Below are 25,285 nucleotides of genomic sequence, written 5' to 3' on the forward strand. Positions count from 1 at the left end.
CATTTGTCATAATTCCCATAATTCCATCCCTTTGAGAATGAGCCATATTCGCCATTGGTTAGTTAATGGCTTTTATAGTAGATGATATAACACATAGTCCACAGGTATGTATTATTGAATTATTTGATATATAAGTCATTCCTAAAATCCAGCTTGTCTTTTCTTCTTCTTTTTCGGTTTCTTGAATTCGCGAGCTCCAAAAGCTCCCCGCTCCATCTGGGTCATCGGCAAACCGCCCATGGACTGACTACTATCGATATTGAATCGGGGAGGTGCAAGTGGCTGACTACCCCATGCTCGAACCATGGGGATTGCCGGAGTCGGAGGGAGAGATTGGTCACGAGTCTGTGAGCGTTTCTTCCGTCTGCTCTTGGGTGTGCGCGCCTTGGAACTCCGCGTCTCCTCGTCTTCGATCCTCTCCCAGACATAGTTTTCGGGGCTGGCACCTATCGGCCAGTGGGAGAGGAGGTTTTCGACCTTTTGTGGGATTGGACGTGGAGCCTTGAATGTGGTGAATGCTGAGAGGCCACTCAAGACTGGGAATGCGGTGGACTTGGATTGCTGGACTGACGTCGTATCCCGTCTGGATCCAAAGGCCTGGCTTCTGCCCGTTGATGACTGGCTTGCAGGGGCCTGTGATGATAATAATGCGAAGTAGCTCGACTGCATGTATTTGTTCTGTGCCGCGGCCTTCTCATTTGCATCTTCATTCGCTCGCTCCTCGACCGGATCTGCAGGCGTAGATAGTATGACGCGATCTAATGAGGTAGAAATTTTGATTAGGCGTGACAGGATGAGATCGGCAGCGACTCCCCGAATGAGTTTCTCTTTCATGAGTCGCGTCTGCACGGGGATGACGCGAGGCAGGGTAGACATCCAATCATCGACGATTTGATCATAGACATTTAGAAGATCCTTGTCTGCCTCGCCTGACAGTTTGGTCGGTACACCATAACCCCCGTTTGAGGTTGGAAGTGGTAAAAGCATATACCGACAATGAGCATCGGGGTCCGGGTGTTCGGGCACGAGTGCTGAAATGAGTCGTTTTACATCATCTGCACGTTCATCAAGATCCTCTGCCAAAAGTCCCTTGTCCGTCAATTCAACAATGGTCTTGCCTGGAGGTCGGTTCGATCCATTGTTCATTTCACTTTGCAGAATCGCCATCAACTCATCAAGTGTATTTTGTTTGGGCCTTTGTATTTCTTTTTGCTTTTTTCGACGAATTTCCATCTTCCCTGTCGCTATTTTGTAGACACCAGAGAAGTCCAAGGTCCACTGCAAGTCCGACTCTGTATCAATGTGATCTATCTGGGGCTTGCAACGACGAACAATCATTTGCTGTGCAGCTGATTCGTCCCAATCATCCACAACAAAGTCATCGGTGGGTCTGATATATGATGTCGGAGCATAACGCCTTCTCAGCCGCAAGATACTACTTTCACGAAACAAATCCGGCTCGTCTGGATCTCCGCGTGGACCCGTGAAAGTAGATTCATGGACGGCAAGATCGGAATCCATCCAGAAAAGCTTGATCAATGGCATGTGGGGGTTATAGAAATTCTTACCCAGTGGCGTAACAGAGTGGGCAACCTCTCTGAACACGAATCTCGAGAATCGCACGGCAGAGTTGCGTTTAGTTGGCGGTATATCCACCAACAGGGGCGCATCTATCACCAGGGGATCGGGTACAGATATAGACCCAGTCTGATCGTCGGATATAAAGGGACATGGGAATGCCTGTACTAGCGGAGTGAGATGAGAATACAGAACGAGATACACATCTAGATAAATAATTTAGTATTTACAGCCCGTTTCCGATCGCGCTAGCACGTACCTTGGTAAACGACTATGTCGCTAAGTTGCAAAGTCGTGTCTTCCGGATCTCGGAAGTGCCTCCAGGACACTCGGGGGTATAGAGAAAAACTTGTATCATCCTCCCCTGGTAAGGCTCCAAGATCAAACCACGATATCCGAGTTGTCGTCAGGACGAAGAACTGTGATGCATTGCGTGGGTTTCTTTGAACGTCTAGAACCCACTCAGATTTCTTTGTCATTCCCAGCTCAACTGTGCGTGGTGGAATCTCGTCATCTGTGAAGGCATAGATTATGACACTGCGACGATTGGAGACAACTATCAATCCAACATTATGGACCCACTCGATAGATGCCCAGCCATCAAGCCGAGGGCAATTGTGTTTATGTTTATAATCCTGCGAGGGCAAGGAGCCTGATTTGACGAGCTGGGTAGCCCAAGTGGCCTGCTTGAGTCGCTGCCTGCCGGTGATTTCCCAGATACTCCACTTGCCTCTGGTATCTACGATGGCGAATTGTCTCTGATACCAAGGGTTGAAGGTCACATCGGCATGTGCGACACCACCTGTTTGCGACAGAGATATTTCCGTAATTGGATTCGCATCCAGCCGAGAGTTTCGCAAGGGGCCGGAGTATCCCAGTATAGCACCTTCCGGCAAGCGCATAGGCACAGGGTCCCAGTGGTAAAGAGGTCGGAATATTGTAGTCCCTGTGTAGAGACGAGCGGCCATGAATACCGGCTGCTCCTCCAAGGGACGTGCAAACTGTACTTGACGTATCGGTGCGCCACCATTGGACCATTCAGACATCTCACTGTCGCTGATTGATGGAGCACGAAATGCTAACTTCTGTGGAGAAGCCAACTCCAAAATTTCCTCCTCCAGTGTTCGGAATGAGACTATATTACGACATTCCCCGGTTACTGCCACCGCAATTGGAACTGAGCGTAGCCTTTTGTCATGACGCCTTTGGTCCACCGCATAACCGAGATCGAAGAGCGTAGAGATCTCCGGATCATATTGCTCGGTTGTATTCGTGACAGTCTTCGACAAAGGTTCATCGCGAATGGAGGACCATGATGCTGCCAAATCAGGATGCGCTTCTGTGATCAGTCTCCGGGGGTTCTTATCAGGTAGTCTGCGTATTAATCGAGCTTTGGCTGGGGGGAAAGGCGACGAGATTGTTGTCTTGGTCACTCCGGTATACAGGATCGATGCGGCTTGCGAACATGTTAGCTGATTCGGGGAAATGAAGCTCAAGTACTTACGCTTAGCAAAAGACCGAGTAAACGTCCATTCCTCCTCATCAGGAAGGTAGACAGCTCGTCCTACGTGCCCATAGTGGAGAGCACTGTTTGGATGTTCATCCATCGGATGTTTCTTTGCTTCTTGCGATCAGTTCAGGACCCGGCCAAACCATGTCGATACTGCAACATTAAGATATCACCGGTCATATAAATATGTGCATAATGTGGGGATGCGGTAAGGCAAGAGAAGTGTAAAAGTGTACGGCAAGAAAGTTTTTTGATCGTTATCGATAAGAGATACTCGGAGTTGTTGCGCCGCAACCCAAAACAACTCTGCCATTGTCCCCGCGTCGAGCTCAACTTCACCATTCACTCACAATTTAATTCTCAGAAACCATGACTTCTTCATTCGAACCCTCACTCTCGACGAGTGGCATGCGCCCACCGCTTGCCTCAGCGGATGCGGCATCAATGGCAGACTCATTGCCTAGTATCAACTTTGGGTTCGAGGACCTCCGCAATACCATGGCACAATTCACAGTAAAGTTCGACGCGTTTATTGAGCGCGGTCGCAAACGAGTCTTGGAGGAAAGAAACCAGTTCCACATTAATCTGGCCGAATATGAAGGTATGAGTTCAATAATTGACAGTTCCCACTTATGACTGCGTCTAACAGACTGCCAGAGGATGAACGTATGCGACAGCGCGATATCGAAATTCTCACACTCAAATCACAAACACATGAACAAACCCTCCAAAAAGAAGCGGCTGAGGCTGCTGAAATGCACGCGGCTATCTCATCTATCACGTTAGAACGCGATGCCCGCCTAGCCAAACGTGACCGTCTGAAGCTGCAGATCGCCGAGACTCAGAAGGCTATTAGTCAAAAGGTCGAGGCACAGAAGTCCCACGCAAAGCATTTAGATGCGCAATCTCGTCTCAATTTCCCGGAATTGGAGTTTTGGCAGGATTATCTTTGTATTCGAATTGAAGGGGCTGGTCGTGAGGACCGGTTAAAGTTTGTCTACACCCATCTATTGGAGAAGGACTGGGAGGCGGAGGCTTGGTTTGAATTGGGCACTGCTAGTCGCGATTACGAGGTTTTCCATACACGCCCCAAGATTGACCGGGATGGTTTGGAGCATGTGGTAGATCTCGTCAACGACGACCGAGACTTTGGGGCATTCTTGAAGCGGATGCGCAAGTTGTTTGTAGAGGCGATGAACTAAGAAAAAGTACAAGGGCGTTTGGGGTTATTGTTATTGTTCCAATTACGAAGTTCATGATTCTTATGCATCGTTCAGTAAGGTTTCCTAGGTTCCATTGAAATCGTCATAACGCAGTTGCAAGGACATTTCTGCAGTACCCCACGTTCAGCTGCTCCTTTAACCAGTAGCCTCGCGGTAGAATGCAATGCTGCGGTTTGCGCCAGCGGTGGCAAACCCTTCTGTCTTGCCAACCTTGGGAAGCCACTTAGCATTCCAAACGGCTTTATCGGTTTCTGAGTGTGTAGCGACACAGGTCTTGGTCTCCATGGACCAGACCTTGACTTTGCCGTCAAATGAACTTGGGAATGTCAGCTTGCCGTCACATGAATGCATGGAATATTGACTGACCTGCTCAGAAGGTACTCGCCAGTGTCGCTCCAGGAAAGGGATAAGATCCAGGCAGAGTGCCCTGAGAGATTGGCAATCTGTTCGCCAGAGGAAGTATCGTACAGCACAATGACCTTGGAGTCGCCAGCAGCTGCTAGAATCCTGCTTTTAGGTGAGAAAGCCACAGCCCGCACGGGATTGACCAGGCCTAGGCCAGATTAGAACTTGCTTTTTTTTTTGCTTGGCTCAGTCAACTTCGCTTACCTGAAAGAGAGAAAGGCATGCGGCCTGTTTCAGTAGTGAAGATGTAGACTGCGCCGTCTTCATGGCCTGAAGCGATCAATCGACCATCGGGAGACTAAATGCCAAAGTTAACAGGAACTCCTATATGGCTAATGTCTGGCTGCGTGGCTTGACATCTTACCAAGTCGATGCAAGTACCAAAGCTGCCTTTGGTCTCATGATCTCGAATCCGAGTGCCATCGGCGCCCAGATCCCATACATTAATGCGTCCCTCCTGTGTGACACCAGCAAGATACTGGCCATCTTCAGAAATAGATATGGCCCAGGCATCGGCACCATTGAGGTCGGCTGTGCAAGTATCAGCCCCATTGCACCTTGTGGGCTATCAAAGAGGGGCAGTACTTACCAGTCAATTTTGTGTCTGCAGCCCATTTATCGTTCTCACAAGACCAGACTTTGATTTCGCCGTCAAAACCAGAGGTGACTGCACGCGATCCATCTCCATTGGTCACGATGTGATGGCAGCCAATGGTGTGGGCACCATCAATGGATTGCAACAGTGGGAAGTCAGCCTCCGTGGAATGCACTTTGATGGACGAGGCACCCGAGACGGATAGAATTTGCTTGTCTGTTATGGCCAGCGAGAATATATCAACAATGTGCGCTGCAAAACAAATATTAGCCAAATCATGACCCAGGATATATGCGCATTGGGAAGCCCACCATTGTCCACAGAACCCCTCGAGAGGTATTGTTTCGACTAAAAACGCGGCTTAGCAATGAGATTTATCATTTTTGTCTTGATCTTACCATGTTGATAATGCCGTGCTCTCTCACGGCTGTGTCGAGAGTTTACTTGCGGAGGAAACAATGACGTTGGGTCTTGAAGGCCCGTTCCGCCTTTATCGCCGTTTTTTTGACGACGGATAGAGAGGCACCTTTTTGGAGATGGTCCACGGGTTACCACAAACCAATGGATATTTATTGTGTCATATCTACTATATCTACTCTAATGGCCTTGCTATCACTTTAGTGGTAGATAGCAAGTGAAATAATTAATCCGTCAAACCTGATCAATGTTGAAACAGTATCGTTGTATACTTGAGACTATTGACTGTATGTGTAACTAGTACCTCTTGGTTTGACTATCTAGCTGCGAACATTTGAAGCTGTAATGAGCCAAGTAGAGGCAGACATGTTCATATATATAGAGCAGTATAGTCGTAGTGCATTGAACATGTCCGATTATTTCCGCTCAGATCGGCCGCCGTAGCTCTAACATCTACAATTGTAGTCCATTTGACTTTCGGATTTACACGGTAATAATGTAAACTAAAAAGATCACAGCGTTCAAATTCGACCTACTAGATCGGTTTGTTATAAAGTCATATCGAAACATTTCCCCGCAAAATCCAGACGCCAGTTGCCATGCAGCATGTATCCACAACCAATCCTAGAAATACAATCTCTCTTTTTGGGCTTGAGATTGGGATCTCGGGAATTTTGATCCTGATTCCCTTAAGGCAAGCCCATATTTCTTACAGTGCTCTCTCATGCCATATCCAGGGTCCTCCACGATTCCTTGATCTCTGTTGAATAGTCAGCTTTTCTGCAAGAACCAAGTGTACTCCTTCAGATGGACTCAATTATTACCTTTGACACAGTTTGGGCATAGAAGATGCGCACGCTTGATCTGACCACAACCCGGGCATTTATTAAGGCTCTTCACGTCTTTGAGGGCCTTGCCGGCCATTTGCCGATGACGCTTCTTCATGTGAGAGGTCTTCTTCTTAGGAACAGCCCGCAGGACGGAATCCCAAAGATCGGAGAGGAGTGACGGAATATTGAGAGAAATCGAAATCGGCTGTAGGAATCCGCTGGTCGCGATGGGTGTGATCGGGAGGAACCGAGCGAGTCGGGGGAATTGGAGGGACTCGGAAAGAAGTGAGCGCGACATATTTGCCGGAGCGAAAGGGAGAAGGCGCAATGCCATTGTGAAAGTAGTTTTAAGCACAAAAAAGGGGGGTTAGCTTTAGCTGTGTTGGATGGGAGCTATCACAGATGAAGCAAAAGCGCAACTTGGGAAGATCGTAGTTTTCTCGTGGAGAGACGCTAGTCCCAAATAGGGATAGGCCACCCCTGAGTTGGGAAAGATGATAATAAGGGGGGTGCTCTTGCTTCAACTACATACTTCTCTTCTCTACGGGTTTTGTTTAGGGATTGCGGGCTTCTGTTTCTATTCAATTCTCAACTTTAATCTCTTTCTATCTCCATTCATAATGGCCGCCGCTACCACTGCTGCTTCGGCTCAACAGCCCACTGTTTTTCCCCATAGCCATGTCGGTTTCGACAGCATTACCTCGCAAATCGAGCGCAAGCTCTTGAAGCGTGGTTTCCAGTTCAATGTCATGTGTGTCGGTATGTGTCGTGTACACTACTTCCCTTATGATAAGCATCAGCTAATCTCCCTCGCATTAGGCCAAACTGGTCTCGGAAAATCGACTCTGGTCAACACTATTTTCGCATCCCACCTGATTGACTCCAAGGGCCGCCTGACCCCTTCCGAGCCCGTTCGCTCCACCACTGAGATCAAGACAGAGTCGCACAGTACGGTTGTGATGGGGGACTTGTTTTATATGTGGACTAGCTGACAAGTGACCACGTAGTTATCGAGGAGAACGGCGTGCGTCTCCGCTTGAACATTGTCGACACACCTGGTTACGGTGACCAGGTCAACAACGACCGATGGTAATTTAAGCCCTAATCACGCTGGAGCTACTAGGTCTAAGCTAATTATGATCAGCTGGGACCCCATTGTGAAGTACATCAAGGATCAGCACTCAGCATACCTCCGCAAGGAACTCACTGCTCAGCGTGAGCGTTACATCCAAGATACCCGTGTTCACTGTTGCTTGTTCTTCATCCAGCCCTCTGGCCATGCGTGAGTTTACCCCGCTTATTACTTAGCTTCCTTCGAGCTCTTTTTGGACTGACCCATTGATATCGCATAGTCTCAAGCCCATCGATATCGTTGTTTTGAAGAAGCTGTCCGATGTCGTCAACGTTGTTCCCGTTATTGCCAAGTCCGACTCTCTCACCCTCGAAGAGCGTCAGGCGTTCAAGGAGCGCATCAAGGAGGAGTTCTCTTTCCACAACCTGAAGATGTACCCCTACGATAATGACGAGCTCGATGATGAGGAGCGTGCTATCAACGCTCAGATCAAGGTATGATCAACCCAAGAAGAGCTGTTATAACTTGATGTTAACCTCTGGTTACAGGACATCATTCCTTTCTCAGTTGTCGGCAGTGAGAAGACCATTGTTGTCAACGGAAAGCAGGTTCGCGGCCGCCAGAACCGCTGGGGTGTCATCAACGTCGAGGATGAGAACCACTGTGAATTCGTCTACCTCCGCAACTTCCTGACCCGCACCCACCTTCAGGATCTAGTCGAGACTACCAGCCAGATCCACTACGAGACCTTCCGTGCCAAGCAGCTGCTTGCCTTGAAGGAAAGCAGCGCTGCCGGCGGCCACACCAGTGGCGGCCGACCCATCAGCCCCTCTGCCGACCGGGAGCTGAGCCGTAACTCGCAGCGCGCAGCCATGAACGGATACTAAACCCTGTGATCTTTCATGTCTGATGCGAGCGCTATGGCCGTTGCTCAACGGCCCTCTCCGAAAACTTACTGTCCTCTTTTGACGCCAGCAGGCCCTTGCAGATATCCCTTTTTTTTACCCTTTCTTTTGCGTTTGTTTTTGTTTGTATCCTACATCCCATCTTGTCTCTTCTTGGGAGAACCATCGAGCTTGTATTGCCGGGGGAAAAGAGAATTGACACTCCAGCGCTCGTGCTATCTCTGGTACATTCCATGTACTTAGTTTTCTTTAATTAACTTGACGAGAAACTTCTATTCTTGGATTGAAAGATACAACCCGGGGCTATCGTCTCACTGGCCATGACATCCACTTCACATTCCTTATATGTAATGCAAGGTAGTGTACTATTGCGCAGCACCGAACTTACCACCATCAACAACCCAATCCCGCAGCTCAACATATGCCTTCTCCAGATCATCATTAACAACGATCTTATCATGAGCCGCAGGCAGCTTTGCGTACTCAAGCTCGTTCTGAGCTTGGCTGAGTCTTTTTTGTAGAGATTCTTCGGTTTCAGTGCCACGGCCACGGAGGCGCTGCTCCAACACCTCGAGAGAAGGTGGCGCAAGGAACAAGAAACGCTATAACCCCATTAGTAAAGTCCCATTATCGGATTGCCTTGGACACTTTACCGCATTGAGATCTGTCTGCTTCACCTGTTTGACTCCCTCCATCTCAATGTCCAGTATGCAGATGCGCTTCTTCTCGGCGATGTTCTTGACAGCCTGAATTGACGTTCCATAAAAGTTGCCACCGAATTGAGCTATTATGTTGGTTAATTGACGTCCAACTTCTTCTTGTAGCAGCGTAACTAACCATGTTCAATGAATCCGTTGTTAGCCACTAGATCGAGGAATGCATCTTTTGTTACAAAGTTATACTCGCGACCATGTTGCTCGCCAGCTCGAGGGGATCGTGTGGTTTCTATTCAGCGAATATGTGAGCAAAGCCATTCTCGATCTCGTTCTACCCCTCCTCCCCTTGTCGCTTGGTTGGGACTGACCGGAGATAGAAAATCCGAACGTATCAGGATACTCCGCAAACAATCGCTTGAGCAGAGTCGACTTTCCAGTTCCCGATGGGCCGGAGATCACAATAGGGCGGTATGCTGGAGTATAGAAGTGGCCTTGTCAGTATGTCTGGTGTTGCACGGTGGGGTTATGTACTGCCATGGAGCATACATACAAGTGGTGGCCATTGTAGATGCAGAGCGAGTCGCACGGACGAATGGTCTATAGAATGCTGAAAAGGCAAAAGATGAGAGAGGCATACAAAAAGATTTAAATCAAAATGAACGAAAGCGATTATTTAGCTCAAGACGGCTTTCTTCCAAATACGGTTTAGCCTGTTTATTTATTAGGAAGGCGGAAGAAATCGTTGGCGTCTATTTTTCTTGGCGCTTCTGAGTACCTCCAGGCTATACATACAATACAACATGCAGTAGGTACCAACTTTGTACATACCATGTAGGTGTACACGTTATGTAGGCAATTATTGAAAGATCAAAGTATCAATATCCATATCCAAGTTCTATGACTTTGCTGCTTTATACATACATTTCTGCACTCTATCATTTAGGAGGCCCCTGGTGGCTTCCTCGTCGTGATGGATTCATATTACCCGCCTCCGCTTCTTGCTCCAGGAAGTTAGACCATAGTTCGGCTAACGTTTCTTTACTGGAGGGGCCATTGTCCATGAATTCCGCCGCCAGGTTTGGCGTGCTTGGAGTGCGCAGGGGAGTGCCAGGGACTCGGAGCTTCCCGGACATACTCGAGGCCCCTGGGCGAGCAAGACCTGCCTGTTCACGTTGCTCTATTTTCAATAATCAGATAGGGTCCAGAAAATTTTCCATGTACAGTACTCACCATCGTTCCAACCTAGGAGTGCAGCGATCAATTGCAATATTTGGAATTTCTTCGGATCAGATCGGTCTAAAGCAAGGAAGTGCAGGAAATGGTTGGTGACAATATGTCTATATGGAGTCAGCATGCAATTGGGGTGGCTTGATGTAACAAGAACATACCTGTCAACATTATCCTCCGGCTTTCCTTTCTTGAGGAATCGTAGGGCTTTCGTCAGATGGTCATTCAACGTGACTGCCTCGTGCCGTAGCTTGCCAATGAGAAGGTTCTTCTCCTTGACCTCTTTCTCAAATGGCCGGACTCGCTCGATCTCTTCCTGGGCATGCTGGAGACCCTTATCGGCGTCAGTGGCCTGCTTTTGTGCTTCCCGCAGAGAGCGTCTGAGCTCCTCGAGTTGAGCATCAGAGCTCTCAACAAGCTCCCGCAGCTCTTGCTTTCGCGCCAATTGGATTTCCTGCAAAGCCCGCTGGAGGCCGTCAACGGTAGACTGTTGGGTGTCACGTTCATCGGTGGCTCGTTCATAACCTTCTCTCAGGCTGCTGAGCTGCTCCTCCAGGTCCCCGACCTTCTCGTTCAGGTTCTCCCGGATAGATCGCTCCTCCATGGCAAGAATTTCCCAATTATGCATAGCTTCCTTCGCTTGTTCAAACTCCGACTGGAGGTACGACTCTTGTTCGAGCAATTCTTCCTTCTCCTTCAACCAATTCTGTTGGGATAAGTTCGTCCGCTCCCGAAGAATAGACAGCTCTTTCTCTTTATCTGCCGAATCGCTCGATAGTTCTAACAACTGAGTGGACTTTGAATCGAGCTCATCCTTCAAGTTATTGTTCTCATCTTCAAGGTCTTCGATCTGTGATCGCGCAAGAGCCAATTCCTCCTATAGGGCGAGATTAGTCAAATATCCCAAATAGTGAATTCTGACACACGCACAGCATCCTCCTTGAGCCGCTCCCCTAGTTGCGATTTGATGGTGTTAACTCGTTCCACCAGCTTCTGGAACTGCGTTTCCGCCTGCTCCTTTTTGCTCTCCGCCTCCTCCAATTTCTGCTGCAGAGCCTCCATGTCTGCGGTGTGCTTGGACTGAATCTCTTCCAATGATTTTCGCATGTCGGCTACTTCGGCGCGTAACGAGTCGCGATCTCGAACAAGTGCATCGAATCGGTCCTTTGTGCCATCGGAAGCGGGGTCGGGCTGGCCATCGGTTCCTAAGGGGATATCGCTAGTAGCCGCGGGCTCCTGGTTATTGACGGACCGATCTGGTAGGGTGCGATCTGTCGTTTCGGGCTTGGCGCCATTAGATTCTAGCGCTTGTATGGGGTCCTCGTTGGCATCATGGGGCTCGTTCTTGTGGGGTCTCAGCAAAGGTTCAATGACAATCAGGGGGAAATTAACCACATACATCAGTATCATTGGGGTCGGCTGGCGCATCTTCTGGATGCTCGTCGGTCTTGGAGTCGGCTTTGGCTTTCGCGGCCTTCTTCTTGTTCTTCTTAGACTTTCCGCCTTTGCGGGGGTCAGTGGGTTCCAATTCACAAAAGGGGTGCCCTTACTTGGGGTAGCAGACGGTGGATTTCCCTCGCTCATGCTGTGTGGTGTTTGGAAAGACCTTGGGGGAGGAGAATGGCTGAATTCCTAGGTTACAGGGTAAGCTGTCAACACGGCTAGCGCCCTTTCCGCCTATGCCTAGATGATTAATCTATCAATCTCCCCGGGGCCCCGGGAGCCCTAGATGTGCATCTACAGGTCTTTTCAATCCTATTTTCACGTTTTAATTTGTTATAATTATTTGGCATGTATTTGCCTCGACATTTTTGGATCTTTCGTCGTACTGTACTTATGTGCGTATACTTTGTAGGGCACACTGCGAGCCTGTAGCTCCCATAGTATGCCAAGGGAATTCGCCTATGCACATCCATTGGAAAAGAATCCTAGTATTTTTTTGACATTATCTGACTTTGGGGGTTGGAAGTATCCCTTTCTCTATCGTATTTGGTAGATAGAAAGAGAAGTATCAAGAGGGAGAAGAGCACTGCTTTGTTGTACTCATATCAATTGTCCTCCATCGTATATCGTATATCGTATGTAGTATGTAGTATGTAGAGGGTATAATTTTCACTTCGCTGGCTGTTCAAGGTACACACAGAAAAGAGGTATCTTCCATCGGGAAAAGGCAGCAATGTCTATCACATGAAGTCGTCGAGGAAATCCTCGCCACGGTCCTGGTTGTTGCTGGCCTCCAGATTTTCCTCCGTGAACATATCATCATATGCATGATCTTTCTGCCACTTGAGCTGTTCATACTCTTGCTGCTTTTTCTTTTCCTTCGCACGCTGTTCTTCTCGGGCTTTGCGATCACCGCGCTGCTTCTTCTTCGTGTCCTCTTCCTTCTCGGCCTGGAGATCGGGGAATTTTTCAACCCGGGTCTTGTTCAGCCGGTTGACAATTGGGTTCTCACGTTGCTTCACGTAGACCTTACGGACCAGCTTGTGATTATGGAATGTGACTTGACCGGCCGCCATTGATCCGTCTTTCTTCAGGTTTGACCACGGTGTATAGATAATGGTGATGTTGTCCTTCTTGTTTCCTTTCTAGAAGTCAGTCTCCAACGCTGCCAAATGCTTGGATGTTGAGGCTGACCTTCAATGGAGTTCGCTTTTGTGAGTTGGGCGCAGTCCTCTAGAAGCGGCTGGGGGATGTTATCCCATGTTTCACCTTCTCGAAGGCGTACATAGACGTGTGCACTTGACAAATTGTCGACGTGGAACTGCAAGTGTATAGAAGTATTAGCGCAATTGGCGCTGTCGCAAATCGGAGGGGACAAGACTGACCCTAATGCACAAGAATATTAGTCCCAAAGTTCTACAAATATGTACCGGGAAACATACCAAACATCATTGTCCAATCCATATTTTATGAGATCCTCGTCTGACACCATTTGTTAGAAAGTTTTATTCCCTAAGTTAATCAAGTCGGCATGCATACTCTCGAATTTGTCCTTTCCGACATAAATAAAGGCGGAGGGATCGACCACATTCGATGTGAAATAGAAAACCATGGCGAGAAGATCCAATTCTTCTTCTGCTCTTTCAAACGACCTTGTTCGGGCAAATCGGGTTCAAACAATTCGTGATCGGCGCAAGTCAAAAGTTGAAATGGCCCTGGTGGGGGGAAATCTTTATCTCGGCCCCGGGGGCTATCTATAGATTAGTCATCTATATAGGTCTCGAAGCCAGAGAGTCCAGTTCGTCCTCGAAATGTTGAAAATAAACTTGTGAAATTTTTATTGCCAATTTTTGGTCCAATCAATCGAGATTGACATTTTATACCTATATAATGCGCGAACGCCTACATCCGAGTGCTAGAAGTGGGGTTATCGTCTGTATAAAATGCAAGAGAAAGAGGCCTAGTACACTGTACTGTATAACTAACTGTTATTCTTCAGATGAAGTATGAACTTACTCAAATATTATGCACTGCCTGAAAGAGCCTCGCCCTTGATATTATCCAAAATATGTGAGTTCACAATATCTACCTGCATTTTATATATGGAACCCGCACTTATATGTAGTTAGTACCTTTCAAATGAGATAGAATGACTAAACAGACAGAGCAGAACTAGCAAAAAGTGTGAGGCTTTATGATTGATATAAGAATCTAGAGCTTGGTACGTAAGAAAGAGCCCAGGGGTTGGCAGAGTCAGGCAACAATCAAAAGCAAAGACGGACTTGAGCTGTTGGAGGTAGAACAGATGATACTACTATATTGGCTTCTATGGCAAATGACTGCATTCAAAAATCAATTGGCGTAATTGACCAATAATCCCATTGCGTGTCATGTCAGTATCATTCCAAGGTTATCTCAGTTCTCAGTCAACGAAAGCTGTTCCAGGCTAAGACACTGGTTCGGGAAGAGACTCGAACAGTCGAACAAATAGTCAGACTGGCAAGGCAATAATGCCATCAGTGGCTCGGAATATTCACATTTCTGTTTATGTCTGAAAGGTCAGATGGAGTTTCATCGGGGTGCACAGGTCATAAGACCACTTTTACCGTCCCGGGTGGGTTAACGGTTGGGATCTTGCTTTGACCCTATCGCTTCCAAAATGACAGCTAATATAAGCTGTGCCACATCTTCGCCGAGTATTCCATTGTGCAGGCTGTCGTAGACTGGGCGATCCATTTTCGCCGGCTTCTTCCATTACAGCAGGGTTGAAAATTCGCAGCGACTTTCAGCGTGAATTTGAAGCAGTATGTGATGTGGCACGATCGTTGCATTTCGTAGAGGAATTCTCGCAATGTAATCCAAACTCGTTTGTCACTTGAAGGTCCGCACGGATCCAGTTCGGGAGGGTCCTATTCAGTTTGGTATTAGTGAGCAGGGTCAAAATCCACGGGTTTAGGTTTCAAAGTCTTATACAGCTCACTGTAGCAGACTTCAAAAGGTCCATAATCTCATGATAATATGTGGCTAGACCGGAAAAATGGCCTGATCACCTCCCCCCCCCCCCCCCCCCTCCGAGTACGCTAGCAGGTTGCTTTCTTTCGGAGATCGTTCTTCTTGCTTCTTCTCACAATGTTAGGCCTCATGAAGTCCTGCCCTGCTCCAGAACCTAGAGCTGAATTCTGGAGAAGTTGGTGAGCTGGCAGTTGACACTGTTCTAAAGTGCAGAAAGAAAGCAACTAAGAAATGTGAGACTAAATGGAAGAGGGTGAAACAGGGGAAGCCCTGGAACATTTAGAGTTGCGCCTTTGTGCGGACCGCGTTCCAGGCACATCCCACTTTTCTTCACCTTTTTTGTTTTGTCTCTGCACTTCTCTCTTTGAAAGACTCTCTGAAAGACCTTCTGCAAGTCTCTATGGAAGAGCATATCTGGTCTAGGATTCCGGAGTTGACCTCCGCCAAAGGCATGCGGAAATTGGCCATGTTTTGACCCAAAAAATCCTTCGTCTTCGTCCAACCTCGATGCCCACTTGCGCTTCTTAGGGCTTTTTTCCGGTATATCGCATCCCTCAATATTCATGATTTCGTCAAGCTCGCCATATTCGGGGAAACGAGATTATATCGAAAGGCATAATTCACGCTGGACCAAACCCTATTTGAATGGCGTGTGTCCTCGCCCAGAACGCATCAAATGCGTTATTTTATGTTTGCGATGCATTGCCTCGAAAGGGTAAACAGATTGCAAAAAAAAGGAGTAATAAAAAAAAGCGAACACCCGAATGTTACCTTGGGATCCATACAAAATGTGACTATGTGACTGGACTGCATGGAAGAGGATACCCGGCAACTTTGATATGATTAGCGAGAAGCACGGCGTTTTGGTTTCGGGCGAACAACCCCTGGGAGAGACGGCTAAATTCTATCGCGGTGACCGAAAGAAGGATTGTGTGATGTTTCGGAAAAGTCAAGTATATATCCATGTCCCATGTCGGCACGAACATTGCCGTTCCAAAAATGGCCGAAGCGCGAAAATCACCGGCCGAGACTGCTTCACCAATTGGAAAAATCCAAAAGAAATAAATCATGCGCAAGTGATAAATCTGGCTGGAAAGGCCCACGCTAACGCAGTGTTTATATATCGAACTCGGCAATGATTGGGATGCTTCGGGAGCCCAAGTCCCACGGAGCCTCAAAGGACCGCAAGGACCGCAACCCGCAAGGACCACAAAGCACCACAAGGACTTGGTTCCACTCAACTGATGCACCGGACATTTACTCTCCATTAATGGGGCCCCCCCCCTTTCCTCCAACCGCAATTGGCCCTCACAAGTCTTCGGCTTTAAGCGACCCTGATCCTTGAACCCTATAACTCATCGGCGAATCATCATACTGTTCACAACAGTTTCCACTGTCTCCACCGTCTCATCTGGGTCCAAGATGGCTTAGCTCGATCCTAGCCGGAGCATGTCATTAAATTTGCCCGAGAAAACCGTTACGCCAAGAGAGAGCGCGTAGTGCAATCCTTGCGAGCCCATGCAAACTACACCCACTCTTGTGGCCTTATGGATTATGTGTTCCTTTCCTAAGGACTCTCGCTAACGAGTATGGTGCCATTCGAGTCTCTACCTCCAGAGAAAAGGAGTCCATCTACTTCCTTTGGGCTATCCTATATATTGACTCCCAATTTCCGGGCAATGTCCGACCTGTTCCTGAACCTCGTCCCACAGCCTATAGCAAACTAATCCCATCTGCATTTACCTTTCTATCGGATGTCACACTTATGAACATAGGATTTCGGACCACTGGACCCGGTTTTCTCCCCCTCCCCTCCCTCTCCCGTTGCTCCACACCTGTTCCCATTTAATTATTGAAAAAAGATTCGGATTTTCTTGTTTGGTCTTATGCACAGTCTCATCTCTTCCGCATTCTACTTGGTCTGAAACCCTGTTCGCTTGTGTCGAGCCCTCGCGGCACACATCTTTCCTTTTCTCCCAAGTTTCCCCCCCCCCCCCCCCCCAAAAAAAAACATCTTGAAATCCATCTCTCCTCACCAACAACTCCCAAACACAGCACACCTCAGTTGAACACCATTCAATCACCCTCTCCAACGATTATGTCCAACCTTCCTCTATCTAGAAGCTGGCCGGAGATTCGACAGGCACTAGAACAGGCTCGGGAATCCGAAGATGGTCCTGTGAATGCCCAATCCGCCGCCGTCCTGGAGGCTGCCATTACCGAACTCTGGAATCGCATCCAGGCCCAACCAGATAGCTACGTGCTCACACAGGACGAGTTCGCCCTCTTTAATTACTTCCTTACCACGCGCTATCGTGGCTCACCCGTCGCCCAAAGTGCCGTGGCCCGTTTCTGGAATAATTATCAAGGAGCCACGAATTGCGATGGCGTCGCCAACTAGCCACGCCTGAATTGCCTGTTTATAGGTACAAGATGATAGTCGAGGGAGTCTTCCATTTCCATTTTCCGGCGGGGCTCTGCAAGATGTTTCTGGAACTTGTGCGGTACAAACACCCGGGATGTGGTGTGAGTTCAACGGTGCCCAATGCCATGCATCACGGGCCTCCATTGCTATCTTCCATCTCATTCTACTTGCATAGTACTTGTACTGGTGTTGATACTGGTATTCCCTATGGCACACGGTTCCAGCTTCAAGCCGACCAGAAACTGAGCCAGAACCAGAATCAGATCCGGCCGGGATATACCGCTTCATTTCCTTCCCTTGTGAAATCCGCACGAAGATCAATGCGATACTTCTACGGTCTACGATTCATGCAAGACAAAAAGCGATGGATTCGGGATTTGCCTTGGAGGGGGGGGGGTTTCATTGGGGTTGGATTCGAATCCAAGTGACTTGTCGAAGGCAAAGCCAGCAAGGCCAGCAAATCGAGGGACTGGTCACACCCTTCTTCCACCCAGTTCTAAAGGAAATGGTGTGATGACGGCATGCATGCCTTGTTGTTATTTTCCGCTTTGCCTCTTCTCCCTTTGGTGTACAGGGAATAAGTGTGGGCTGGCACTGATCCCTGTCTTGATTGGGACACAATACATGCGTCGGGCTTCTACAACGCAAAAAGAGGGGAACCCAATATAAGGAAGAACTTGTTAGGCTAAAAATATAATTTAGTTAATGGGAAATGATTTATTAGAGGGTTAGAATGCGGATATTAATGCTATATTTCAGTTGTAGCTATCGTTACTTCAACGGGATTTGCTATATATCTCCCCGCTTCTTTGACTTTTTTTAATGAATTCTTCCGTTTTACATTTCATTTATTTTTATTTATTCCTTAAATATTCTTAGTCTAGACACTTTGTATATTAGCCACTAATTTAGTCCGAGATAGTGTTACTAACGGGTATGTGACATTACTAGCTGCAGCCAATTCCCCGAGGCCGCTACACCAGGGGGTACCACCCGGCTGCGAGTCATTCATTAGTGCCGCGCCTGTATGAGCCACGTACGGTTAGTGTCTTATTATGTACTTTCCATGTTAAGATGTATATCCACATCATATACTCCGTACTGTCTGGCCATCCTTGGCTTTCCCTATTTTTCCCCCCCTATTTTAGTCAAACTCGCGATTTTGGCTGTAGAACGGAGCACGCGCCTGAACGGCTTCGGCGATTTTATAATCAAATTGACTAACAGGGCCTCAAGCGCCTGAATATAACTATAGATAGGTATAATAGTTATATACATGTAAACAATGCAACTTAGCCCTAAATTATTCTGTATAAATCACGTGATGACAAACCCGGATATACGGTATAATGACTTTTATGGAGTGACCAGTGACTTAAATACTACACTATCTGGCCTATTTTCAAATATTCTCTGCAAGTCGGACTTTGATAAATTCCCGGTGACCCTCCTAAAACGACAATTGGACGATTGAAGTCTAATTTTATTCTTTCTCCGCGCCAATCATGTCCAAAGGGTGTCATTATTAGTCTTCCCTGGAATTCCCGAGCTACACTTTGCTCCGGGAGGACAGGGATCCCCTGTGATATTGGGCACCATGTCCGCTTGGCTGATGAAGAGTGGCAGCCACGGAATCTCGGCTACTTGCGCATTGCCTACATCTGTGAAACCGTGCAGGAGAACTCAATTTTATTCATATACATATACAATGCAGCTGGATGGTTCTCTGCGCCTCATGTCCCTCGTACCTGCAACCGCGCTAATGCTGTACCCTGTAATCGCCCATTTCCCTCAAATCGGATTTTCTGTGGCCGTCATACTGCCTCAATATAGGGAGTTGTCGGCACATGAGAAGCTGCCTCCAACACCCTCTCGGAGGTTGTGAAAGATCGACCGAACGGAAGAATACAACCCGACAATGCACTAGTGGCGTAAGTTAATTCGATCCAGCAAATCACCGTGGGATGTAACTCACAATCAGAAACCCAAGAAACACCAGAAATATATTCACGCAAAACAGCACCCTCTGCCGCCAGGTCAGGAACCAACAACTCCGGTTCAAATAAAGCCAAAATAGCCCGGGTAGGCCGAACGAAAACCAACTAGCAAACAAGGAACTCTATTAGGAGTGATTAGTACTCCTTGCAGGTTGGGGTCAGGGGTCAGATACGTGGTACATACCGCAAGCCCTAGTACATCATTGAAAACCGGTATTCCCTCGGCGATGATCCACGACAGCATCCAAAGCGCCGCACATATCGCAGCCCACACTACCCGTGCCATGAAAGACTGGCTATGCATTGAGTTTGTTCCCCGGAAGATACGAACATAAATGAACTTGACAGCAACATGGGCGTTCACCACACCCCCGATCACAATCTATCCAGTGATTAGCTTATATCCGAAGAAGTCCACACGGAAAAATTACGTACTGTGGGGATTGCGATCGCATAGGAAATCTTTCGAAACAAGTGTCCTGCCGAATTGAGAGCAGGCGAGTTGACAGTCGGTCCAATATAGGCATATATGACAATAGCCGCCACCGTATACAAGAGCATTTCACTCATCTGCAAGAGCGCCAGAGCCTTGGGGAAGTCCCTGAGCTCCTTGAGCTCGGAGAAAAGGGTAAAGAATGCAACATGTCCTGCGTACGCAAAGATGATATTTGCAATAGCAAGGCACGCATCATGCACTTTGGACGAAGGCGAAAAGGCCGTGACATGCACTGGTCCTTCTTTGACAAGAGTGACCCCAATCATACCAGTGAGAACCGCTCCGACGATACTGACAAAGCTCACGGAGGAGATGTGAGAAAGCCTCTCGAGTCGCCGTGGAAGGGTCAACATGAACGAGGCGAGCAAACCGACAACTGAAAAGATGATGGTGCAAGAGGAATGCTCGGTGAGGACGTTCATCATGATCGAAAATGTGAGGATATGGCTCCCCATCACCAGCACAAAAAAGACGAGCTGGGCTATGTCCAGTGTAGTCCGTCCGAGCCTTCCCATCAGGAGATCACCAGCGTCGGCCATGCTGTGCACTTGAACATGGCGGCATTTGAATTGCCCAATGGTATATGCAGTATACGTCGAGACTATCCCAACCCCGAGGATGGCCAGGAGACCGCTGAACAAACAGGTTAGCCCAGCCTTTACAGTCAATGGGGAAGAAATCGTACGGAACAAGGCCCAGTACGGCAAGCGCTTTCGGCAGCGCGAGAATACCCAGCGAGATGGTTTCTGCGATCATGACTGACCGGATCTGTTAGCAAAAGCTGGGCAATATGGGCAATATGCGAGACATAGACTTACTCATACCAGCTTGCCTAGTGAAAGGATGAGCTTCGTTCTACCCATGGAAGAAGGAAACACTTACCACCATGCCATGGTCTTGTACTTCACGCCAGCTTGGCTTTCATCTCCAAAGGGATCTTGTTCCTCTGACTCTAGCTTTTGTGCGGACTCTTTATCCGAATCCAACTTGTGTTTCTCAAGTCCCATTGATGGGAGATCAACATCAGACTGAATGGGCTTCATGGTGTGCGAGTGGTAATTATGTAGATATGCATGAGAAACTGAAGAAAACGGAGAGATTGAAGGAAATGAAACTACAAGTAGATTCAGGGTCGTACTTTCCAAATATGAATGGGTGTCTTTTTGGAAAGCGTCATATTTTAGGGTTTAGGGATCTTTAGGGTCTTGAGGGTTTGGGAGTCCTTCGCAAACCCCCCTGCTTAAGAGTGCAAAGACTCGAATATTGGACAAAAAAAAAAAAGAAAAGAAGAAAAAAAGGAACGCTTCTATTTGTACAATCCCGATCTATATATACCACACATGATCTAATTGAGGGACACTGCTGGTGCTGCAGGAGCAGGAGTAGCAGCACGCACGTCACTCTCAATCATGTCGGCGGGAGGTTCTAGGATGGTCAACACTGTGGTCGAATTGTTTTTTTTTATGAGGTTTCAAAACCTACCATTACGAGAGAAGGTCGCGCGCTCGGCGTCATCAACCTGCTTAACACGACCGTTCTGGACCTCCTTGCGCGAAAGACCCATGAAACTCTTGGAGAGACCCATGGAAGAAAGGTAAGTCAAGGAATCCTTCCACTCAAGATCCTTGCGGGCGGTAGACCACTCCAATTCCTCGGCCATCATGTCAATGACGGTGGGGAGAGCCTCGAGGGCAGCTTCAGCGTTCAGGAAAGCCAGACGGGTACGACGAGCAATCACGTCGACGGCGGTCTGGGCATACTCGTGGCGGACGGCGTAGCGGACCTCACCATCAATGAAGGGGTACATGGGGGAGATGCGGCAGCCGCGCACGGGGAAACGTTCGCTGGTAGGGGAAGACAAGGCAGCGACCTGCCATGAGCGATCACCGTATGACTCGGTGAGGTGCTTGGCAACGTCGGTCTCGAGACCGAAGTGCTGGATAAGGTTGATGAAGAGGGTCTTGGAGAAACCGTGGGCACCAATGAGGCGCACCTGGTGGGTCTGGCAGCTACCGTCGAGAACGGCACCGTCAGCAACTAGGCCACTGCCGCCGACGCCACTGATATCGGGAACGGAGGTGACCTGGCGGGGCTTGAGGTCGAACGACTTGATCGCCTCATCCACAGCCTCCTCGGCCATTTGGCGGTAAGTGGTCCACTTTCCACCAGCGCAAGTCAACAGTCCAGACTTGGAGACGGTCACCAGGTGGTTACGGACGAGAGCCTCCGAGTTCTTCACCTTGGGATCGCGCACCAAGGGACGGATACCAGACCAGGCAGCAAGGACATCGCTTCGGTCCACGGTGATATCAGGGGCAATGTAGCCGCGAATCTCTGAAAGAATCCAGTTGATGTCCTTCTCAGTGGGCTGGGGCTGGGTCTCGATCTCACAGGGCTGGTCAGTGGTACCAGCGATAGTGTTACCCTGCCACGGCAGGAAGAAGATCACACGTCCATCCGATGTGGAAGGATCGATAAGACCCATGTTTGAGGGGCTGAAGTAACCAGGCAGGATGATGTGGACACCAGCACTGGGGGCCACAATCTCCTTGACACTGGGCTCATCCATCTTGCGGATGGAATCACAGAAGGGACCAGTGGCGTTGATGATACCCTTGGCACGAATGTTGAACTCCTTGGCGACCTCGCCATCCTTCTCATTGATGACGTCCTTGGCGCGTGCACCGCACAGCTTGCCAGAGGCATCCTTGTTCAGTCCGGTGACCTCCAAGTGGTTCACGACGGTGGTGCCGTAGAGCGCAGCAGTCATGGCAAGGGATACGTTCATGCGGGAGTCGTTGTGTGCACCATCTTATCGCAAATTAGCCTAAATTGTTTTTTTTTTTGGCAGGGTCCGCGTTTACTACTCACCATAGTACACCATTGCTCCAATGATGTTGTCACGCTTCAACATGGGGAAGGCGTCAATGGCCTTACTCTTGGTCAGGAAGTACGAGGTCTCAATGCCCTCGGAACCAGCCAAGAAGTCATAGGCCTTGGTACCAGCCCAGAAATAGGGAGCCTGCCACCATTTCTGAACGGGCACCATGATTGGCAGCCATGACGACAGATGGGGAGCTGTGTTCAAGAAGTACTTGCGCTCTCTGAGAGCCTCCTTGACTAGCGCATATCTGCAATGCGATTGTTAGCAAGGATGTCGGAATGCGGTCATTTCGACCCCAAAATATTTTTTAAAGAAAAAAAAGAAAAACTGACTGGTTGTAATCCAACTCCCAAACAGCCTTCTCAAGGTAACGGACACCACCGTGTACCAGCTTGGTGCTCTTACTACTGGTACCCGCACTGAAATCATCTCTCTCCACAACCGCGACCTTCAGGCCTCGGGTGGCGGCATCTAGTGCGATACCAGCTCCAGTGGCTCCGCCACCGATGATAAGCAGATCATATTCCTCCTCGTCGTTACTGCGCTTGAGGTCCTGGATCTGTTCGAGGCGAGATTTGATTGAAGGGAAACTGGGCGGGACCAGCTTGCCTTCACGGTAGCCTGGCGGGGGAACGGCGGGAGCCTCGAGGCCCGGAATATTTCGCGGACGATAAGAAATGTAGAGAACACCAGCTCCAGCAGCGGCAGCCGCGGATGTGTAAAGGAGAGGTCTCAAAAGTTTGCGCGAGTGCCGAGCGGCCATTATCTGCGGTTTTCCGTATGTACGGTGATGTAATGTGATTTAAATGTTCAAATATGCCGGAATTATTCCTTCCTAGGAATATGTACCAAAATTGGAAGATAGGAGGATTAGAGAAGAAGAATTGGTTGGGGATGGAGAGGAGAGGAGAGATGTGTTCGGAGAAGTTGAGGGGAGATGGATTACTTGAAGAGGCGAGAGGCGGGAAAACTACCTGGAGCTATTAAAAAAAAAAAAAAAAAAAGGAAAAAGATCCCCAATTCCTATAAACTTGGCAACACATTATCTATGAAAGGCAAGATATGCGACAATCAGTCTAACAAGGTACCGGATACCTGATCGCTTTACCTTCCACTATGAATACAGGGGCGTCACGGGTACAGACAGGGCTCTGCGTCATGGCGGCAGAACAGCTCACCATTGGAGCAGCTTGGCAGTGGAGATCGATGTCCCAATGCGCCTCTTTTCTCATTCTCCCACTGGCTCACTAGAGTGGGAACTCCATCCGGGTCTCTACCCCGACACATGACGCGAAGAAATTTATTGGACATTTTCCATCTCAGTTTTCAGCTCTCAATTTCTAGCGCTATGAAAAGGGATTCCCGGTATCTACGAATTTCAATGGATTCCAACGATATAAATATTATCGGGAAGCCGATTCTGCATCCATTCAGCCATTCGAGGGCCGACGCGTTTTATCTCCGGGGGGCTGCAGATCTACCTTGAGGGTCTGGACTCGATCAATCTCTTCGCGGCCACCTGACTGAGAGCTCCATGAATATGGGCCAGTCACAGACTGCCATATTGCTCCAGTTGGATCCACGCCAGGGGGCCCCAGTTATGAACACCTTGTTTGGATCTACTCCACTTGCAGGAATATTGTTCAATTGCCCCTATGCACGCATATCTTTCTTATCCTGATGTTTTATCCTCACGACCCACTACTCCACTAGAGGTTGAATTCCGGTTTTAGTCAAGAATGTTATTCATTAATAGATTGTCTTTGTAGCCTGGAATCTTTCGTCCGGTGAGTGAGTAAATCTGCCGAATGAGGCTCTTTTTTCTAGAAGGTCTTAAAAAAGGAGTCATTGCTCAAGTGGATATGATCTTCACTAGCCCCCTTCAATAATAGCGTGGTCTTGACCATCATACCATAAATTAAATCCATGGTTATAGAAAAAGGTCGTCTATGTGGTCTAGGCTTTTTACTGTCTTTTCATCTATCTAGATGTAAAACTATGGGGAGATATTTGGTAAAGAAAACACCTGGAATGACTACAAAACTACTCCCAAAAGTCGTGATAAGCCATAAGTAGCCAACTATAATTGCAAGTACTATTAAAAGAAACTAACAATGGGTTTTCTGATGCTTGGGGAGAGAAACAGAGAAACATTCCCAAAAGATCTAGCAAAAGTAGTACCTCGATTGGTGGATTTTTTACTTCAATTAGGGAAATATATACTCCGTCCAATCTCTGAAGACATTCATACCACAATATAAAGCCACAGAGCTAACCCTCAATTTCACCCAACTCAATAATATTGGTATCAAAATTCTACTAACCATCATCAATATCTAGCGAAAGAAATAACTCTATTGGTGGATATTTTACTACCAAATAGGGACAATATACTCCGTCCAATCTCTGAAGACATCAATAACACAATATAAAGCCACAGAGATAATTCTCGACTACAATATACACAGCAATAATACGAGTATCAAGATACTACTAAACATAGTAAATATCCAGCAAAAGAAATGGCTCTATTGACCGGTGGATATTTTACTATCACATAGGGGTATTTATACTCCGTCCAATCTCTGAACACATTCAGAACACAACATA

At 48.0% G+C, this 25,285-nt stretch overlaps 12 protein-coding genes across 12 annotated transcripts; 4 read left to right on the plus strand and 8 right to left on the minus strand.

Moving 5' to 3' along the window:
• Positions 1-141: 141 nt before the first annotated feature.
• On the minus strand, positions 142-3,185 carry N7479_009846 (uncharacterized protein; the record flags this gene model as incomplete). Its single annotated transcript, XM_057257539.1, has 3 exons — positions 142-1,784; positions 1,838-3,034; positions 3,083-3,185. The coding sequence occupies 3 exons, from the start codon at positions 3,183-3,185 to the stop codon at positions 142-144; spliced, it is 2,943 nt and encodes a 980-aa protein (XP_057104997.1).
• A 272-nt stretch (positions 3,186-3,457) lies between these two features.
• Positions 3,458-4,290, plus strand: N7479_009847 (kinetochore Spc25 family protein; the record flags this gene model as incomplete). Its single annotated transcript, XM_057257540.1, has 2 exons — positions 3,458-3,689; positions 3,746-4,290. The coding sequence occupies 2 exons, from the start codon at positions 3,458-3,460 to the stop codon at positions 4,288-4,290; spliced, it is 777 nt and encodes a 258-aa protein (XP_057104998.1).
• Positions 4,291-4,446: 156 nt separating this feature from the next.
• Positions 4,447-5,712, minus strand: N7479_009848 (SKI complex subunit WD repeat protein SKI8; the record flags this gene model as incomplete). The annotated part of the gene is made up of 7 exons (XM_057257541.1): positions 4,447-4,627; positions 4,678-4,864; positions 4,921-5,014; positions 5,081-5,247; positions 5,306-5,563; positions 5,623-5,659; positions 5,710-5,712. The coding sequence occupies 7 exons, from the start codon at positions 5,710-5,712 to the stop codon at positions 4,447-4,449; spliced, it is 927 nt and encodes a 308-aa protein (XP_057104999.1).
• A 738-nt stretch (positions 5,713-6,450) lies between these two features.
• Positions 6,451-6,892, minus strand: N7479_009849 (mitochondrial 54S ribosomal protein bL32m; the record flags this gene model as incomplete). Its single annotated transcript, XM_057257542.1, has 2 exons — positions 6,451-6,488; positions 6,553-6,892. 2 exons carry the CDS (start codon positions 6,890-6,892, stop codon positions 6,451-6,453), a joined length of 378 nt encoding a protein of 125 aa, XP_057105000.1.
• Positions 6,893-7,178: 286 nt separating this feature from the next.
• On the plus strand, positions 7,179-8,517 carry aspD (septin aspD; the record flags this gene model as incomplete). Its single annotated transcript, XM_057257543.1, has 6 exons — positions 7,179-7,317; positions 7,378-7,506; positions 7,566-7,647; positions 7,703-7,840; positions 7,911-8,124; positions 8,179-8,517. 6 exons carry the CDS (start codon positions 7,179-7,181, stop codon positions 8,515-8,517), a joined length of 1,041 nt encoding a protein of 346 aa, XP_057105001.1.
• Positions 8,518-8,900: 383 nt separating this feature from the next.
• N7479_009851 (guanylate kinase) lies at positions 8,901-9,754 on the minus strand (the record flags this gene model as incomplete). Its single annotated transcript, XM_057257544.1, has 5 exons — positions 8,901-9,137; positions 9,189-9,319; positions 9,373-9,480; positions 9,560-9,664; positions 9,742-9,754. The coding sequence occupies 5 exons, from the start codon at positions 9,752-9,754 to the stop codon at positions 8,901-8,903; spliced, it is 594 nt and encodes a 197-aa protein (XP_057105002.1).
• Positions 9,755-10,126: 372 nt separating this feature from the next.
• On the minus strand, positions 10,127-12,002 carry N7479_009852 (putative Golgi matrix protein; the record flags this gene model as incomplete). The annotated part of the gene is made up of 6 exons (XM_057257545.1): positions 10,127-10,368; positions 10,422-10,528; positions 10,580-11,295; positions 11,349-11,762; positions 11,818-11,921; positions 11,969-12,002. The coding sequence occupies 6 exons, from the start codon at positions 12,000-12,002 to the stop codon at positions 10,127-10,129; spliced, it is 1,617 nt and encodes a 538-aa protein (XP_057105003.1).
• Positions 12,003-12,601: 599 nt separating this feature from the next.
• On the minus strand, positions 12,602-13,473 carry N7479_009853 (uncharacterized protein; the record flags this gene model as incomplete). Its single annotated transcript, XM_057257546.1, has 3 exons — positions 12,602-13,002; positions 13,056-13,247; positions 13,401-13,473. 3 exons carry the CDS (start codon positions 13,471-13,473, stop codon positions 12,602-12,604), a joined length of 666 nt encoding a protein of 221 aa, XP_057105004.1.
• A 2,535-nt stretch (positions 13,474-16,008) lies between these two features.
• N7479_009854 (uncharacterized protein) lies at positions 16,009-16,218 on the plus strand (the record flags this gene model as incomplete). The annotated part of the gene is made up of 1 exon (XM_057257547.1): positions 16,009-16,218. The coding sequence occupies one exon, from the start codon at positions 16,009-16,011 to the stop codon at positions 16,216-16,218; it is 210 nt and encodes a 69-aa protein (XP_057105005.1).
• Positions 16,219-16,971: 753 nt separating this feature from the next.
• Positions 16,972-17,274, plus strand: N7479_009855 (uncharacterized protein; the record flags this gene model as incomplete). Its single annotated transcript, XM_057257548.1, has 1 exon — positions 16,972-17,274. One exon carries the CDS (start codon positions 16,972-16,974, stop codon positions 17,272-17,274), a length of 303 nt encoding a protein of 100 aa, XP_057105006.1.
• A 2,414-nt stretch (positions 17,275-19,688) lies between these two features.
• N7479_009856 (uncharacterized protein) lies at positions 19,689-20,834 on the minus strand (the record flags this gene model as incomplete). The annotated part of the gene is made up of 2 exons (XM_057257549.1): positions 19,689-20,424; positions 20,674-20,834. 2 exons carry the CDS (start codon positions 20,832-20,834, stop codon positions 19,689-19,691), a joined length of 897 nt encoding a protein of 298 aa, XP_057105007.1.
• Positions 20,835-21,136: 302 nt separating this feature from the next.
• N7479_009857 (glycerol-3-phosphate dehydrogenase GUT2) lies at positions 21,137-23,438 on the minus strand (the record flags this gene model as incomplete). The annotated part of the gene is made up of 4 exons (XM_057257550.1): positions 21,137-21,231; positions 21,274-22,602; positions 22,663-22,922; positions 23,008-23,438. 4 exons carry the CDS (start codon positions 23,436-23,438, stop codon positions 21,137-21,139), a joined length of 2,115 nt encoding a protein of 704 aa, XP_057105008.1.
• Between the last annotated feature and the right edge of the window lie 1,847 nt (positions 23,439-25,285).

The sequence above is a fragment of the Penicillium vulpinum genome, assembly GCF_028829585.1.
Source record: "Penicillium vulpinum strain IBT 29486 chromosome Unknown utg000004l_segment0_segment0, whole genome shotgun sequence".
NCBI lineage: Eukaryota > Fungi > Ascomycota > Eurotiomycetes > Eurotiales > Aspergillaceae > Penicillium > Penicillium vulpinum.